Below are 17,826 nucleotides of genomic sequence, written 5' to 3'. Positions count from 1 at the left end.
TTTAATAATATTTGTAAATTCCGTTTATTTATTTTTTTTTTTTTTTGATGAGGAGGTGGGGGAATAGAGGAAAGTGATGATGTAATAATAGTAATTAAAATAATAAACCAATATTTATAAAATTGTGTCTAATAGCACAAAATCATAATAAGTATGCATTATAATAAATCTTAAAAATATGCTTTTTAGGGTTAAATTTTTTGTGTTTTTTGTTTCAATTTATACATATAAGTACACTAGAGTGTTTAAATTATAGTTAATCCTGTACATCAAGATCAGGTGAAAACCGAAAACTATGCGTGGTATTACTAGCCGCAGCCGTAGCGGTAGCAACAGCGGCTGCTGTTGTTGAAGTCGTAGATGTAGTGGTGGCATTTGACGAAGTAGCAACTACGTTAGCTGCAATAAAACTACTGCTGGCAATACCAGAATTATTACTATTAAAACTATTACTGCTACCAGCTGATGATGACGAACTAGTATCGTCGGAGGAACGATTTCTATTTTCAATGGCATTGTCCTGAATAAAGAAAAAAAAAAAACAAATTTGTGTTTATAATAAAATAGTTTTTCATTTATCCGACTTTGAAAACTTACCTCTCTATTACTGTTCTGTAAAGGAACATTTTGTTCTTGCTGTTGACGCACCTCTTCTTCGGCTTCATCAGTTTTATCGGTATACATCATAATTTCGTGACATAAAGGACATCTGTCTTGAACATACAACCATTTACGCAAACAAACTCCATGGAAATAATGGCGACATCTTGTAATTTTTGCTGAATACATTTCCTGCAAAACAAATCTCTTTCTTAACTAATAATCCAAATTAAATTTATTCTTGTATGAACATACCTGATAGCAAATAGCACAAACATCATCGAAGGCTTGCAATTGGGCCGGTGTTGCTTCGGGCAGTGCGGATATTTTATGTACAGCTGATCTTCTCTTCATAAAGACCGACCATCCAGAACGGGCCTCACACCAAATATTAAAGTACGCATGGATACACATCATTATGGCTCGTATGGCGCCTCCTGTAGCATTTTGTGCTATCAAGTTATATTATACGGTACCAATCAACCAAATAAAAATTTTACATGCACACGCAATTTGTTTTTTTGTTTGTTTTGTTTAAAAATAGAGAAATTGTTTTTTGTTGGATATGTTGTGGTGGAAGGGAGAATAGAATAGTTGTGTGGATAGAACGACAACGTATGGTGTAGGAGATAATATTGAAATGAAATAAAAGACGTTTGAAATTTGGGAATATGAAGAACAGAATTATGGGTAATGATAATGAAGGTTATATGTGATGGGAGTAGGTTTTAGGGATTGTGTTTAAAAGTTGGTAGGGATGATTTAATTATTTACAGTACGCTGCATAATGTTGTATTAGCCAATGGACAAAACTCACAATGAAACTTAGAAATGAGCTGTTTTTTCTTATACATATGTACGTACATATACATATATGTATGTTATGACCTTGAACAAAGCTAATCTTAGATGAATTTTTAAAATACTGTATTGTAGTTTTCTTTTCATTATAATAGTAAGTCTTTGACTTCTAATATGATAATTTAACTAATGAATTCAATATATTTTTTACCCAAGTGCTTTTGAATTCGGCGTTACCACTTAGTTATCTCTGAAAATTCCTAAAAAATTTAAATAGTGTAAAAATGGGCAGTCTAACGAACACATCAAATCATAAAAGCTTTAAAAATACTTTTGCAATAAACTTTTTTGTTAAAGATTTTGTAAAAAAGTAGGGAAATAACATCTCTTTGTTATAAGAGTTATGGAAAAAAACTATTTTTTTAGATGCTGTTATGCAAAATATGAAATATTTTACTAAATTTTATACCAAATAAAAGTTTATAAAAAAATAATTACCATATGAAACGCACTGTAAATAAACTACCTTTTTTACCTTCAAACTGATGAAACATGATGATGGTCTTATACATACTTTGTTTTTTTTTTTGCAACATGATTGTCTGAAACTATTTAGTTTTTAAGAATAGATTATGTAGTTGATATTTAAAGTTCAAAATGAATACATATTGATTAATGAAAACAACTTAACACTAATCTATTATCCTCTATCCTTCGATGAAGGTTAATTCAATGAAATTCAATAGAAAAGTAAAGTGTGCTTAAAGACAACTCAAGTAAGGTGGAAGAAAAAAACATTATAGATCGAAAAGTTTTAAGCCAATTTTTAACGAAATTAACACATTCATACTTAGCATTCATACTAGCGCACGCACTCTCTTAAATAAATAAGTATTTACAGTTAAAAACTAAAACTTTAACTACAATGTAGCTTTTGTATGATAAAATAATGATCCGTATAATAAATAATTACAAAAATTTGCGATGTCATGAAAATTTTATAACTACAAAATGAACATAAAATCTTAGAAGAAAAATAATAATTAAAAATTCAACTTACCGGATTCAAAAACTAAAATCCAAGCACCATTGAAGAAGAGCAAAATGCCAAAACAGAATTCAACGGAATTGCCAAAAGCACGCACATAATACAAATAGTCATCTAATTTTTCCCAGAATGTTTGACGGCGAGCATCCAGTAAGAATAAAGTGTAAGTAGCCAATGAAACCAAAACCTTTAAAGGAAAACATGAATCAAGACAAATATGACAACTTGAGATTTTACTTAATATTTGTCATTGAGCACTTACCTTCACCACAACCTCTACAGAAAATGCTGTTACGGCCAATAACCATGTTGAGGGCGAATGTCTACTCCATAACGTTTTCAACAGACAGAGAGGCGCAATGACTAGAAAAGCGCACACAGTTAAGGCACGAAAATGTCGTTTGCGCGATGGATTGCGGGCCGCACTCAATGACATCAGTATAGGCGAAACAATATTGTGCAAAAAGTGTAATAGAGCAGTTGTTAAAAGGCACAGATTACGACACAGACGTACAAAACGTTTATCTGGCGAGAGAGATGTTAGACCGGTTTGCAAAGCCAATATATAAAATAGAACAGCTGAAACAGTGCCCAACGACTTCTCCTCATCGTTGTCAAAAGTCAAGAGATACCATTGAAAGACTTTTCCTATATAGTGGCAAATAACCGAAATCACCGAAGTCATGCCCAAAACCGCTGTTAATGTTTCACAACCATCGACCAGTAACTTTTGCATGGTGGGCAATAAGTTTAGAGTACTAACACTATCATTTAACAGCATGGAGACAAATTCTTGAGAAATTCTAAAATTACACAAACATTTTGAATTACTAAAATAGAAAATATGTTTTTATGATTTTATACCTTATGGTCCAGAAAACTCTTAAAACACTGGGCACATTTAGTCGCTGCCACTCGTTCTCAATCAAAGCCGATAAACCGAAATTACTAACAAAATTCATGGCATATTGATAGCCATTGTACACGGTTTTACCCGCTTCCATGCTACAACTCATCACAGTGATTTTCGTCAACACTAATGGCACGGCATCAGCTACGATGGGCAAATATTTGATCATTTTGGTTTTTAATGGCAAAGTGGCCAAAATAATGGGACTAGCAAATATAAAAGGCATCGATTTTTGCAGTAACTCGTAACGAGGACCCAAGTGTATGTAAGCGAACAGCATACCCATAAACCATTGTGCCACCAAGTGCGGCAGCAGAGATGCTGCCACATTACCCGTATCCATTAGACGTGTCGTGTTCATAGATAATATATCTTCCAGTATGCACGGACTTTTCTCGAGTATCGCCAACGCCGAAACATTCGACCAGTGAGAGAGGAAAGTTAAACCGAGAGATATCACAAACATATAAACCATAACCAAGTGTCTTGTCCAGAGCATAAATATACAAGCAGCACATAAAAGACCTACAGGGGGGAAAACAATTAAAGAAAACTAATTATGTGAATATTTCTTTAAACATAAATTTAAGTAAAATAAGTATATTTTCCTTTATAATTATTTTTCTCTAATGATTATTTCAAAGATGTTATTTGAAAACTTAATTAAGAATACATTTCTTTAAAACAAGTTTGCATGACATTGGAAACTTCTTGATGCATTACGAAACTCAACCAATTACAATTGCCGCAAAAAGTCTTTTTTCAAATAAGGCATTTGGTATTAATCATTTATTAGATGTCTTTAGTCTTATTTGTCCTTTGGTTTCACCTTTAGTCAAGTTACTTAAACAGTCGGCTAAAGACCAAATTTTGTCCACGTACTGACCCTGGTCTAGTATATAATATTATATAGTGTAGTCTATATTCTAGTCTATAGTCTAGTCTATAGTCTAGTCTATAGTCTAGTCTATAGTCTAATCTATAGTCTAATCTATAGTCTAGTATATAGTCTAGTCTATAGTCTAGTCTATAGTCTAGTCTATAGTCTAGTCTATAGTCTAGTCTATAGTCTAGTCTATAGTCTAGTCTATAGTCTAGTCTATAGTCTAGTCTATAGTCTAGTCTATAGTCTAGTCTATAGTCTAGTCTATAGTCTAGTCTATAGTCTAGTCTATAGTCTAGTCTATAGTCTAGTCTATAGTCTAGTCTATAGTGTAGTCTATAGTCTAGTCTATAGTCTAGTCTATAGTCTATAGTCTACTTTATATTCTAGTCTATAGTCTAGTCTATAGTCTAGTCTATAGTCTAGTCTATAGTCTAGTCTATAGTCTAGTCTATAGTCTAGTCTATAGTCTAGTCTATAGTCTAGTCTATAGTCTAGTCTATAGTCTAGTCTATAGTCTAGTCTATAGTCTAGCCTATGGTCTAGTCTATAGTCTAGTCTATAGTCTAGTCTATAGTCTAGTCTATAGTCTAGTCTATAGTCTATAATCTATAGTCTAGTCTATAGTCTAGTCTATAGTCTAGTCTATAGTCTAGTCTATAGTCTAGTCTATAGTCTAGTCTATAGTCTAGTCTATAGTCTAGTCTATAGTCTAGTCTATAGTCTAGTCTATAGTCTAGTCTATAGTCTAGTCTATAGTCTAGTCTATAGTCTAGTCTATAGTCTAGTCTATAGTCTAGTCTATAGTCTAGTCTATAGTCTATAGTCTAGTCTATAGTCTAGTCTATAGTCTAGTCTATAGTCTAGTCTATAGTCTAGTCTATAGTCTAGTCTATACTCTAGTCTATAGTCTAGTCTATAGTCTAGTCTATAGTCTAGTCTATAGTCTAGTCTATAGTCTAGTCTATAGTCTAGTCTATAGTCTAGTCTAGTCTATAGTCTAGTCTATAGTCTAGTCTATAGTCTAGTCTATAGTCTAGTCTATAGTCTACTCTATAGTTTAGTCTATAGTCTAGTCTATAGTGTAGTCTATAGTTTAGTTTATAGTCTAGTCTATAGTCTAGTCTATAGTTTAGTCCATAGTTTAGTCTATACTCTAGTCTATAGTCTAGTCTATAGTTTAGTCTATATTCTAGTCTATAGTCTAGTCTATAGTCTATTCTATAGTCTAGTCTATAGTCTACTCTATAGTCTAGTCTATAGTCTAGTCTATAGTCTACTCTATAGTCTACTCTATAGTCTACTCTATAGTCTACTCTATAGTCTACTCTATAGTCTAGGCTAGTCTATAGCAATGTCTATAATTTAGTCTACAGTCTAGTCTATAGACGATCACAAATGATTAGAAAACAAAAACCATTGGTACAGTAAATTGTGCTATAAAAGTATTGTAAATGTCTATTGGGTAGAAAATCTGATTCTTTAATATCCCGTAAATTATTATTATAGCGACTGAGGGATAAATAAAATGCATTCAAAAAGGAAGTAACAATAAAGTAATATTCCATATAAATAACACATAGCATTTCGTTTAGTAAAAATATCCCATAAAACAATATTTATAAATATAATAAAAAAGAAGAAATTACTGTTGAGTCATCATTAGTTTTAAGTATATGAGTGAATTAATAACAAACTGACCAAAAAATAAGTGTTGTTTTAAAATCGAAAACAGTGAAATATAATTTAAAAACAACTACAACAAAAACCAAAATTTAGAGAAGAACTAAGATTTGACAGAAATACTTAAAACAAAACAAAAAATATTATGAATAAATTTACAATTATTTTGCAAAACGCGAAAAACATAAACATATACAAAACTGTTAGAATAAACTTGGCATAATATTTAATTGCGCTAGAAAAGAAACAACAACAAAAAATAAAAACAAATTAACATATGATAAGTAATGAAAAAGGGGACAACTATGAAACTACAATGTACAATAATAAAACGAAATAATGTTGTAGTTTTTCAGGTCTATTAAAGTATTAGTTTATGGTTTCAAGAAGAAAATAATTAGACTTATATAAAAAATATAATTTTTAAAATTTTTTCTAGCTTTTAAGTTCAATATGTTTACGTGTAGGTAATTTTAATAGCATCATGAAATCATTGAACTTTTTACAAAATATTATTTATTGAATATTATAATTCTATTATCAACATCTTTGTCTACAAATTACTCCAGCATTCATGATATTGTTATTAACAATATGAAAATTAAAATTATATAATTATTTCACACAATTTATGAACATATAGATAATAAAGTCTATAATATGAAGTAAATATTTCATTTACAAATATGAGGTTAATTACAAAAATAATAAAAATATTTGTAAGGAATGTAATGCAAGACTAAGATATCCCAAAAATATTGCTATGAGTAAACCGGCTTTGAATATTATATATAATTTTAGTATTTCTTTAATTAATTTTAAAGAAGAGATTTTAAAAATGTCCTCAGATGTAGATAGGTATACATATGTATATTTTTCATTTTAATTTAAATAAAATTTTTACTTTCTCCGCATTTTAGTTACATTTCAAAAATTCTGAATTTCCTATTGAAGTATTGAAGACTTTACTATGAAATTGAAGATAACTGAATAGCAATCAGTACAGGACTAAATCTTCCATATAAGGGAATAAAGGTAAATTCCTATAATTCACGACTGTGGAGTATCGAAATACAATTCGCTTTCTGATATTATTTTACTAGGTTATACAATACAATGACAATGACAATAAATAACAAATTAAATCATTCTTTTAAGTTCTGTATACAAAGGTGTTTTTTATTCTATTATTTTTTCTTATTTTATGCAAATTTTGTTTGTTTTTATAGGTATTTGTATTTAGTATTTTTTTTTTGAATTTCTTCACTTTCTTAACTTACCCAATATACAAATAATAATTTTAACTGATGTTATTGACAGCAGATCCGACAAATAAATATCTTTGGTCAAATCTTCCAAGATATTACCAAAGGAACTACTCAGTATGCCTCCGGCAGTGGCAGCAGCCGTTGCATTATCTATCGTCTGTTCCAAAGTGGCATTTGTGATATTTGTGACATTATTCAGAACATTGTAGGCTACACTCGAGACAGCTGTGACAGCTGAAGCCTCGGTGTTATTGTTGAGCAGGTTATCAGTTGAAAATGCGTCGGTTTCAGTTGTTGGACTAACACCGCCCCCGGCATCAACACTGTTGGCTGTTTGGTATGATCTGCTGGGTAGGCCCATGCCAATTTTCAATATTTCATCAATCACCAGTATGGGTGGCACACGCATCATGACATCTACCATGCCGAGAACTTTGGTACGTATGGACATTTTATTTTTTAATTATTTAAAGCTAAATGCTGTGGTCGCCTCTGTTTAATAAAAAAATTTCAACTTCTTTTTGCGATTTTAATTTTTTTCCTATTTGTGTAACAACACGTCAGTAATTTCTGGACTTTCAACACATTTACTTCAGAAATTTCCGTATAAAAAATATTTTATTTTTTTAATTTTCTTTTCGCCAGAGATTGTTCTTCAAGGTCTCTTTATTTATTCTGAATAATGCAAGTGCGCTATTAAAAGTTAAGAAATCTTTTAATATTAGACTTAAAACAAGGAGGAGGAATGAAAATTGTAGCAAATTTTTTGTAATTTTAGTCGTTTTTTGTTGTAGGAATTCCTGCAGTAATTTATTCCGGTTTTAAATAACTTTACACAAATAAATGAACAATGTTACAAATGGGGAAATAAATAAATGGCTGTTTTTTCTATATTTTTGTTTCACTTGTTTGTGCTGACAAAATCACAAATAATAAAAAAAATGTAAAAAACGAAAACACCTTGCCAGCGCAACCTTCAGCGAACTTTACACTTTTTTATTTTACTTTTTCTCGTCTCGTTGTCGTCAGTTTCGTTCGCTTTCTTTTTTCTGTTTTTTAGTTAATTTTTTTGCACTGATAAAATCGTTTTTAGTTTCTAATGATTAAGAATTTAATTAAGCCGTAATTTAAGTGTTAGACAAAAAATTTAATGCTGCTAATTGAAATGATTTCGTTTCGTATTGTTTGCGATTTTTCTTTTTCTTGACAAAATTGCTAAAAGAAAATTTTCTTCTATTTCTTCTTGTTATTTTTGCAATTTGTTCGGTGGAATGTCATAACATAAAAGAATGTCAAATTGGAATAGGGTTGTATTTTAGTTCGTGGTGAATAAAAAGTAATTCACCTTGAAGAGAAACCGTTATATTAAAATTTGTTTAGTAAAATAGTGTTAAAAATTGAAATTATTATGAGAAAAAGTTTATAAAAATTCACCACAATGTTGTTTATAGGAAATTTGTAATGTTCTTGTTTATTTACCATCCTAAAAGTAGGCTGTATTTTTCATGTTTTCATTTCACTTCTTCTTTTTTTATGTTTTTAGAAACTTGTTTACAAAATTGACAAAAGAAAAACATTAAAAATTCTAGTTAGAATTACATACATAAAATTTACAAAAATCTACCAATCTTTGTTAGAAAAAAATTTATACTGCATGGTTAGCTTGTTATTGTTTACAATTTTTTATTTACCTCTCTTGTTTATGTTATTTGTTTTTGTATTTTGTTATGAATGCACTTGTTTATTATTTGACATTTTTGTCAAAAAGCTTCGCGCGTTTTTCTATTAAATTGCAAACAAATTAATGACACTTCTGTTGGAAAAGTATAAATTGCAGTTCAGTGTTTGTTATAAATACATACATAAGTTAAAGTGTTGTAGAAATTAAATGAAATATAACAAAATTAAGTGTTTGTGCATTTGTTTAATTGAATAAAATCATAAAATTTATAATATAGCTTCATATGCAAAATGAAAATATGCTGGCCATAATGCAGATTCCTGATAAATATAAAAAAATATGTAAGTGTTTAATAAAAAGTGTAAAATAGGCAAAACAACACATAAATATTCCTCAATTATATTAAAGGTAAGTGATTTATTGCTTCTAATTTATAAATAATTAATAACAATACAAAATTTTTGCCGAAATTTGTCTCCAACTTCTTGGTGAGTGACAAAATACGTTTGTAAGATGTCGTGTGGCGAGAGCTCCCACCTTTGCATAGATTTGTAATTGCCGGAGGCTTTTTATAGTCGTCATCTTCATGAGAAGGGTATTTATATGTATGTAAGTTTGTCATTCCGTTTGTAATTTCTATAATATGTTAGTATAATTTTCCGATCATAAAAAGCATTTGTATGTAGGTGTTAGGGATGTCAATCGGGATTGATTTTTAGAAATCCCGGGATGCGGGATTTTAAAATCAGGGAAAAGATTACATTTTTTATTTCATACTATAATACTACATACTATAATAATATGTATATGAAATACCATACTCCATTTGACATAGTGATGTCCTATGCGGGGACCACGTAATCCATTTGCATTACATCAGAGTAATCTTAAAACTACTACTGAAATTATGATTGTAAATGTGGATTCATTTGGTGAAAAATACAGCTTCACAATGCTTTAGTCAGTTAATTAGTTTGAAAGGGGGATGTACATATTTATATGTACATATGTATGTATGTACATTTATATATTTACATTAAATCCGAAGAAATGCACCTAGGCCTCTATTGAGCCTGTTATGCTCCTCCTTTGCCATTGCCTCAGGTGGGAATTGAACCTACCACCTCCGGTCCACCATACTAGAACACTAACCACTGACCTACCGAAGGACACGCTATGCTTTACTTTGTTTTAAATTTCTGTTTTGTTGTCAACTTTCTTCACTTCATCAATATTGAACTTCTAAATACAATGATCTCCACTATACCGTAACAAACATTCTGTATTTTTTTGAGATCAGTGTTTTGAAGTATATAATAATAATAATTTAAAATAAAGTTTCTGGCTAAAAAACGAAGACAATAAAAAGTGAAAATAACTGCCAAATATTAGCAAAGTTGTACTTACTTAATACCCTTTCACGAAAATTTGCTATTATAAAGAATTTATTGTTAAAAAAATAAGCTGTTACTCAAATCGGTCAATTGCAATAATAGGTATTTGCGCAATTAAGCTCGCACTGTATTTTTCATGCTATAACCTTAAAATGAAGGAATTTTTGAGATCCAGTTTAAGAAACCTTTTGTTTAGATAATATTTTTTATGTTTTTATTTCTCTTGTATTCAGTACATTAATGCGAATAGTTTGAATGTTATTTCTACAAAAAAGTTGTCCACGGGACAGTCTAAAGGCAGTATAGTTCTGTACATGTATAACATTTAATTAAGTTCCCCGATATACGAATTTTTATATGTATTTGTTCAGATGCCAGTGCAAAATTTGCGAACTCGTCAATGCTGGAAATAACACTAATCTGATCCCCTCTTCTCGAAATTTAAAAAAAGTATCCATTTTGGGTATATATTGCCCACCCAAATTACTGATCTACTTAAAAATATAACCTCTTTTTATTCTTATTTTCATTTAATTTTAATTTAATTCACCATTTGACCATTAATTTAAGAGAACAGCAATAACAACGTCGTCGATGACAACAACCACAATAATAAACATTCAGTAACAACAATTAAGCATTTACATTAATTCAAAAACACATCAAATCATTCATCTCTTCAACGAAATTGTCTACAACATTTAATATGTTTAATCAGTCGTAGTAGCAGTAGTTTTTGTTTCTCGTACAACTAAACTAAACGTCCCACAGTGGTATAGGAAAAAAAAAAGAGGGAAATAATTCGGTAACTTCTAAACGGTTAATCCGATTTTAATGAAATTTGGTATGCACAAAGAGGAGGTGTTGTCGAGTTTAGGTTTTGAATTTGGACCTTATAGGCCAACCAGGGGCCCGGCGGGGGGTCCTCAAATTAGGACACCTCGGCTATGTTAAATTTTTAAAACGATCCTATTTCTTCATTTGAGTTCCGATTTAAAAAAAATTTCGTATATAGAATCTCCTCATCGAGCACTATAAAAAATGTCGTCGTAGCAGTAAATTATCTCTTATAGTTTAGGAGATATTCGCATTTGAATATTAAAATTTTAAAATTTTTACCGTCCTTACTTTAGTTTTTTTGATAATAGCAGGTCCAAATATTTCCGATTTTCGCCATTTTTTTTATTTGCTTAACAACAAGTTTATATACCAAGCAGTGAAAGAATTATGTAAAAATCATGACTGAGTCCAAAGTTATAGGCATTTAAATTTAAAAAATTAAAAAAGGCGATTTTTTGTCATTTTTTTGGGAAAAAAGTATCTTTTTCTTTTTAAGTTATCTAAAAAGTTTCTAAGAAGATGTATATAGAATTTATACTTTTTGGAAAGCTGACTTTACATAAAATACGATAAATGAAACAAAACCTAAAAATTTTTGATACCGAGGGGACCAGGTCCATCCAAAAAAACCCTATTTTTTATGGAAAATTAAATTTTGAGCAAAAATTCTCAAATCGCATAGTCGATATCAAATTATAGTGACCTGTTTTATATGACCCAATAAGTTCTTAATCATTTTGTAACGGGTTTCGATAACCCCGCCCCTGGTATGGATATAATAGGCAAAAAACCAAAAAATCCCATTTTTGGGATTTTTTAAAACTTTTTTGGGAATTCCGGGATTTCTAATAAGAAAATTCGAAATTTTTATTTAATTTTGGATTTTGAGTAAAAAAATCTACCTAACTGTAAAATTTCATCAAAAAATATTCATAAATAAAATTTTTATTGCAATTTGAAAAATTTGTATCTTCGCAAAAACTGAATAAAAAACATTTTTTAATTTTTTTTAAAAAAAGTATTCCGCGAATTTTTTAATTTTCAAAAATTATATACAGTTTTGAAAAATAGACAAAATTACCTTTCCATTGATATATAACATGCCTACCTAATGTTTTTTAAGTGACAAATTAATTAGGGAAAACTCAACATCTTTTAGAAAATTTACCTAGCACTATTATTTTCATCCATATATGTAACAAATTTAAGAGTTAACCTTATGGATGAAAATAATAGTGCTAGGCAAATTTTCTAAAAGATGTTGAGTTTTCCCTAATTAATTTGTCACTTAAAAAACATTAGGTAGGCATGTTATATATCAATGGAAAGGTAATTTTGTCTATTTTTCAAAACTGTATATAATTTTTGAAAATTAAAAAATTCGCGGAATACTTTTTTTAAAAAAAATTAAAAAATGTTTTTTATTCAGTTTTTGCGAAGATACAAATTTTTCAAATTGCAATAAAAATTTTATTTATGAATATTTTTTGATGAAATTTTACAGTTAGGTAGATTTTTTTACTTAAAATCCAAAATTAAATCAAAATTTCGAATTTTCTTATTAGAAATCCCGGAATTCCCAAAAAAGTTTTAAAAAATCCCAAAAATGGGATTTTTTAGTTTTTTGCCTATTATATCCATACCAGGGGCGGGGTTATCGAAACCCGTTACAAAATGATTAAGAACATATTGGGTCATATAAAACAGGTCACTATAATTTGATATCGACTATGCGATTTGAGAATTTTTGCTCAAAATTTAATTTTCCATAAAAAATAGGGTTTTTTTGCATGGACCTGGTCCCCTCGGTATCAAAAATTTTTAGGTTTTGTTTCATTTATCGTACTTTATGTAAAGTCAGCTTTCCAAAAAGTATAAATTCTATATACATCTTCTTAGAAACTTTTTAGATAACTTAAAAAGAAAAAGATACTTTTTTCCCAAAAAAATGACAAAAAATCGCCTTTTTTTAATTTTTTAAATTAAAATGCCTATAACTTTGGACTCAGTCATGATTTTTACATAATTCTTTCACTGCTTGATATATAAACTTGTTGTTAAGCGAATAAAACAAAATGGCGAAAATCGGGAATATTTGGACCTGCTATTATCAAAAAAAACTAAAGTAAGGACGGTAAAAATTTTAAAATTTTAATTTTCAAATGCGAATATCTCCTAAACTATAAGAGATAATTTACTGCTATGACAACATTTTTTATAGTGCTCGATGAGGAGATTCTATATACGAAATTTTTTTTAAATCGGAACTCAAATGAAGAAATAGGATCGTTTTAAAAATTTAACATAGCCGAGGTGTCCTAATTTGATGACCCCCCGCCGGGCCCCTGGTTGGCCTATAAGGTCCAAATTCAAAACCTAAACTCGACAACACCTCCTCTTTGTGCACACCAAATTTCATTAAAATCGGATTAACCGTTTAGAAGTTACCGAATTATTTCCCTCTTTTTTTTTTCCTATACCACTGTGCGTCCTTACAAATCTTTAAGATACAACAACATGTATTTCAAATGAAAATTTAACCAACTTCAATGCCCAAATACAATATACATCCGCACACACACACACACTCACATAATATAAAATGTGCATCTGCGTTCTGTTCAGCTGTTTGTTTGTCCAGCCCTCATTGGCAAAGTCTAAAGTAGTCAAGTCAAGAGTAAAGAAGTTCGATTCAATAGATTTCTTCTTACTACATTTTATCAGAAAGCTCAATTTCATTCAGTTAGTGCTTTGTCAATATATGTAAGTGGGTGATTTGTTAAGTTGTTGAAATATTCAATTTTCAATTTCTCATTTAAATGATTCTTCGAGGCCCTTACAAGAATTTTCGAAATATCTTCCTGTTGGTCGGAATTTTCATAAGTACGCATATAATAAAAGCGCTTAGAACATAGTAATTGTAATTCTTTAAAACGAGTAATTTTACAATTTTTAATTCGTGTCCCCTTTTACATCCCAAAATAGATCGAAATCTAATTATGAGCACTATTTTGTCGAACAAAACTAATTGTGGAAAAAATATTTATGTTTAATGTAAAAAACCATCAAACCATCATCGATTTGCTCGTCACTTTGCAAACTGATAAATTAAACCTCGTTTATGTGTGACTTAACCGTATGTCAGTCTGTGCAGTAGCCTGACACTACCACTACTGCTTGACTGCTTTTATTGTAATGGTGATGTTCGTATTAGTAGTTGTGATGACGATGATGGTGATGTTTGGGGAAACTTAAAATGCCAGAAAAAGAAGTGTAGGAATTTTTATGACCATACAAAGCGCACAACAATTGCCAATTAAAATTTTTCCACAAAGACCAACTGCAAAAAATACAAAAAGAGAAAAACGAAACAAAAAAGCCAACAAGAAACAGAAAAAAAGGGTTTTTGTGTACGACTAATTAATTGCTTTGCTCACGTTTTTCGCGCAAAATGTTTACCGGAAAGAATCAATCCAACCAAACCCATCCAGTTAGTCAGCCAGCCAGCCAACTAACCAACCTTGGATAAGTTAAGAAGATCATTTGAGTTTGTTGGAAAGCAAGAAAGAAATAAAAAAGATTGCTTGAATGGTTTGTATCCACTCGATAGTTTGTTTAGCTTATGGTTAATAGTGAAACTATTAGAATGGAAATAAACTAAACATACTTGTACTACTCCCTTGACTAACTAGTAGTCAAGTAAGTTGCCAGGCTGAGTGGCTAGATGATGCTCATGTTAATGCTGCTCCGTTTGCTGTAGCATGGCTGAATAGTTGGTTGGCGGCACTTCGTTGTCGTCATTGTCATTGTCTGGTGTGGTGTTGGCGATGAAGTTGTTTGTAATTCCAGAAGGCCATACGAATTGATGTTAAGTAATAGTTTTAAAGTTAAATCAACTACAGCGAAAAAAATTTTAAACTGTTTTTTCCTATTTGTTTGGATTGTTCTCTCTATTGGCAAAGGATTTCAACAACTTGCACTTCTTCATTTTACTACGATTACAACTGCAACAACGACTAACTAAACTTTTAAATAAACTGTGATCAGTGATTTTCAGATTTTCATTTAATGTTTAAGCTTAAAGTAGACATGCTCTACAACATTTTTAGATGGCCTTTTAAGTTTTGTTTTAAGTTCTTTTTATTCGTTTTTCCTCTTTTATTTTTACGAGATGCATTTAGTCTACTGGTTCGTTCTTGCTCTGCCCGGTACAAAGGAAATAAAGTTTTTAGTGTGACTGTTTGTAAGTGTGTTTGTGTATGGAATCGTTAAAGATTCTTGTAGATTACTTTTTCTTTTTAGCTTTGAGATTTATTACCATGGTCTCGGAGTTTATTTGTTTAAAAGGTCAATTGTAATTTCTGAGACATGATAAAATGATCGAATTAGCAGGAAATGACGTACAATTACTAAATGAAGGTGTTTAGATAGTGACACCAGTAGAACAATGGATGCAATTTGAATCAAAATTGTAATGAAATTTTCTTAATTTTTTAGATTTTTTTCAGAAAAAATTGTATAGAGATTCCTATCTAATTATAAATGTATGGAATAGCAGCTAATAGTTTTGTGATTATGGTTTTGTGATTGTACATCTGAACCTTTTTTTAGAAGTACACTTTTTAAACGAATGCACATTATTAAATGATTTTACTCATAATTTAGATTAGAATTGCAAATTCTTTAAATACATTAGTGTATAGAAATAAAACCTAATTTAACTGTCTAAAATATAATATTTTACAAATTCATGATGCCACAAACTTCATTGCCACTCATTGCGTACAGACACTTAAATCTGCAGTAATAGATTCAGAATTAGTATAATTTTCGGATAATTTAGCAGTTTCTTCACTCGAAAATTCTTTTTCTATATCTTCCCCATTTTCACCATAAGATTCACCACAAACAATGTCATCATCTGATTTACAGGTGCAATCCTCACAAGAACATTCGCATTCTGTTTCACATTCCTCATCTGTATGGCATGGAGGACAAGGAAATTCCTTTGGTAATTTTACATTCACTACGCCTTCGTCAGCCTCAAACTCCTCCTTACTAATGGAAATCCAACGACAATCAAAAGGCCCTTGACTTGATCCAGTATAAGTAGACTCGGCAATTTCTCTATAAGCATAATCTTTTGCCGTTATGTTTAGGGAAGGACAAGAGCAGCACTGTTTTTCTTCATTTTCCAAGGTTTCATTCATAACAGCACAGTTTTCATTTCTTTGCTTTTCTATATCCTCTTCCTGTTCTTTTATATACATCGCTTCATAAGGGTCCTTGACATCATGCATTCCTGTAGTAACTTTACCTGGCTTTAGACTTTCTTTGGCAATTCTTTTGAGACATTTCATACAAGTACATTCTGGTTCATCATCTGGTTGATTTCTGTTCGTTATGCGATCATACAATTGTTTATAAATTAATTTTATTTTACATTCCAAATCTTTTTGACACGCATAAAATAAGCCCTCATAGGCAGCGTAAATCTGAGCTGTACGTTTTGCCGCATGCACCCACAGACATTCTGAGGAATGTGTTAGTTTATCGCTTAACAAATGATTCGGTACTCCCCCCATATCGGTGCCATGATAAAAAGCTTTAAATGCCCTTTTTATAATAGAACAAGCCATTTGTGCATCTATCCGATCCATGGAACATTTACGACTCAGATCATGTATAAGATCTTCTTTGCATAAACGTTTTTTCGGTATGGAATCAATGCGATGGATTATTTCTTCAAAATGTAAAAAATAATAAATGATGACATCTCTGGAGGCTTTAGCTTTTACCAAATATATACCACAAAGATTCATCACCTTTACGTTGGAAGAAAGTATTCTTATATATTATGCTTTCCATGGGTAATTTTAAGTGTATTCCTTACCTCGACTAAAGATTCTGCAATATCGTTAACATTTTCTATTAATATATCACTAGAGATAATTTTATGCGAACAATTACAATAGTTATATGGTTGAAAACAATCGCATTTGTAACTTTGTATAAATTTTTGGGGTTTCATTTTTATTAGAGCTTTTTTGTTTTAATTATAAATATTTATTATTTTATTTGATGGGCTTAAATGATAAAGTTCAAGTGCTTGCCAGATTTACAGTTCTTACAGTAAATTGGGAAACACTTCTCTAGTCATCCTTAACTTTTCCCAAGAATCCAGTAATATATGTATAACATATGATTTTAATTACAAATAACTGTATAAACTATTCGTAAATCATTTCTAAATCAATATTATACAACTTTTTACAACATATTTTCCTAAATTATTCATTTTATAAAAAATATACTATTCTTTATTGTTGTAGTTATCGTTAAATGCTAAACTTTTTACCACATATGGTCAAGAACAGCTAATTTTAACCACTTATAATTGTCACAAAGTGGCAACACTTTATCAAGAAATCTTGTTAAAATTCCATTTTATTGCTGGTGAGTCTTTAGAAAACTGGACTTCCAAAAGCAACATAATTTATGTATGTATGTATGTAAGCGTCTGAGTGTATAAGAGTTTGTAATTAATATCATTTGATTTTGTACAACAAATGGTCTCTAGAGAACAATTTAATTAGTCAATGTTTGATTTTATAAAATAACTTAAATAAAAAGATCTTTTTAAAATGGCTGACATAAAGAATTAAAAAGAAATAATATCTTATAAAGGCTGTTGAACTTAGAGGTGTAAAATAAAAAT

The 17,826-nt window shown here is 30.1% G+C and overlaps 3 protein-coding genes across 7 annotated transcripts in view; 1 reads left to right on the top strand and 2 right to left on the bottom strand.

The window, feature by feature from the left end:
* Positions 1–31: 31 nt before the first annotated feature.
* On the bottom strand, positions 32–8,466 carry LOC119601191 (protein TRC8 homolog). Of its 5 annotated transcripts, none has more exons than XM_037951967.1 (8): positions 8,154–8,466; positions 7,206–7,886; positions 3,314–3,884; positions 2,712–3,252; positions 2,462–2,636; positions 856–1,037; positions 598–792; positions 50–520 (listed from the first exon to the last, which is right to left on the bottom strand). In XM_037951967.1, exons 2-8 carry the CDS (start codon positions 7,642–7,644, stop codon positions 257–259), a joined length of 2,367 nt encoding a protein of 788 aa, XP_037807895.1. In that variant the 5' UTR covers positions 7,645–7,886; positions 8,154–8,466; the 3' UTR covers positions 50–256. The 5 variants fall into 5 exon arrangements, with proteins under 5 accessions (XP_037807890.1, XP_037807895.1, XP_037807894.1 ...); XM_037951964.1 differs by having other exon boundaries at positions 53–520; positions 856–1,052; positions 8,154–8,445; XM_037951965.1 differs by having other exon boundaries at positions 53–520; positions 856–1,052; positions 8,199–8,444.
* Positions 8,467–8,998: 532 nt separating this feature from the next.
* LOC119601180 (protein phosphatase 1B) overlaps positions 8,999–17,826 on the top strand; it is a 260,061-nt gene continuing 251,233 nt past the window's right edge. The window contains exon 1 of the mRNA XM_037951935.1: positions 8,999–9,282. The gene's annotated coding sequence lies outside the window, so the exon portion shown is untranslated. The remainder of the gene's footprint in view (positions 9,283–17,826) is intronic.
* Positions 15,536–17,159, bottom strand: LOC119601179. The gene is made up of 2 exons (XM_037951933.1): positions 17,002–17,159; positions 15,536–16,933 (listed from the first exon to the last, which is right to left on the bottom strand). The coding sequence occupies exons 1-2, from the start codon at positions 17,137–17,139 to the stop codon at positions 15,884–15,886; spliced, it is 1,188 nt and encodes a 395-aa protein (XP_037807861.1). The 5' UTR covers positions 17,140–17,159; the 3' UTR covers positions 15,536–15,883.

This window comes from Lucilia sericata, unplaced genomic scaffold (genome assembly GCF_015586225.1).
Source record: "Lucilia sericata isolate MDLA Ls3-8-SP2 unplaced genomic scaffold, ASM1558622v1 Contig000147F_arrow, whole genome shotgun sequence".
Classification (NCBI taxonomy): domain Eukaryota; kingdom Metazoa; phylum Arthropoda; class Insecta; order Diptera; family Calliphoridae; genus Lucilia; species Lucilia sericata.
This window is presented reverse-complemented; position numbering and strand designations above follow the sequence as displayed.

What these genes read in the sequence shown, in the direction of transcription:
- LOC119601191 (XM_037951962.1), bottom strand. Translation starts at nt 7,644, where the DNA reads ATGTCCATACGTACCAAAGTTCTCGGCATGGTAGATGTCATGATGCGT. An exon ending in CTGTAGAGGTTGTGGTGAAG is followed by an intron (nt 2,637 to 2,711) that starts GTAAGTGCTCAA and finishes TTTCCTTTAAAG; the next exon opens with GTTTTGGTTTCATTGGCTAC. An exon ending in TTTGTGCTATTTGCTATCAG is followed by an intron (nt 793 to 855) that starts GTATGTTCATAC and finishes TTTGTTTTGCAG; the next exon opens with GAAATGTATTCAGCAAAAAT.
- LOC119601179 (XM_037951933.1), bottom strand. Translation starts at nt 17,139, where the DNA reads ATGAAACCCCAAAAATTTATACAAAGTTACAAATGCGATTGTTTTCAA. An exon ending in TTGCAGAATCTTTAGTCGAG is followed by an intron (nt 16,934 to 17,001) that starts GTAAGGAATACA and finishes TCCAACGTAAAG; the next exon opens with GTGATGAATCTTTGTGGTAT.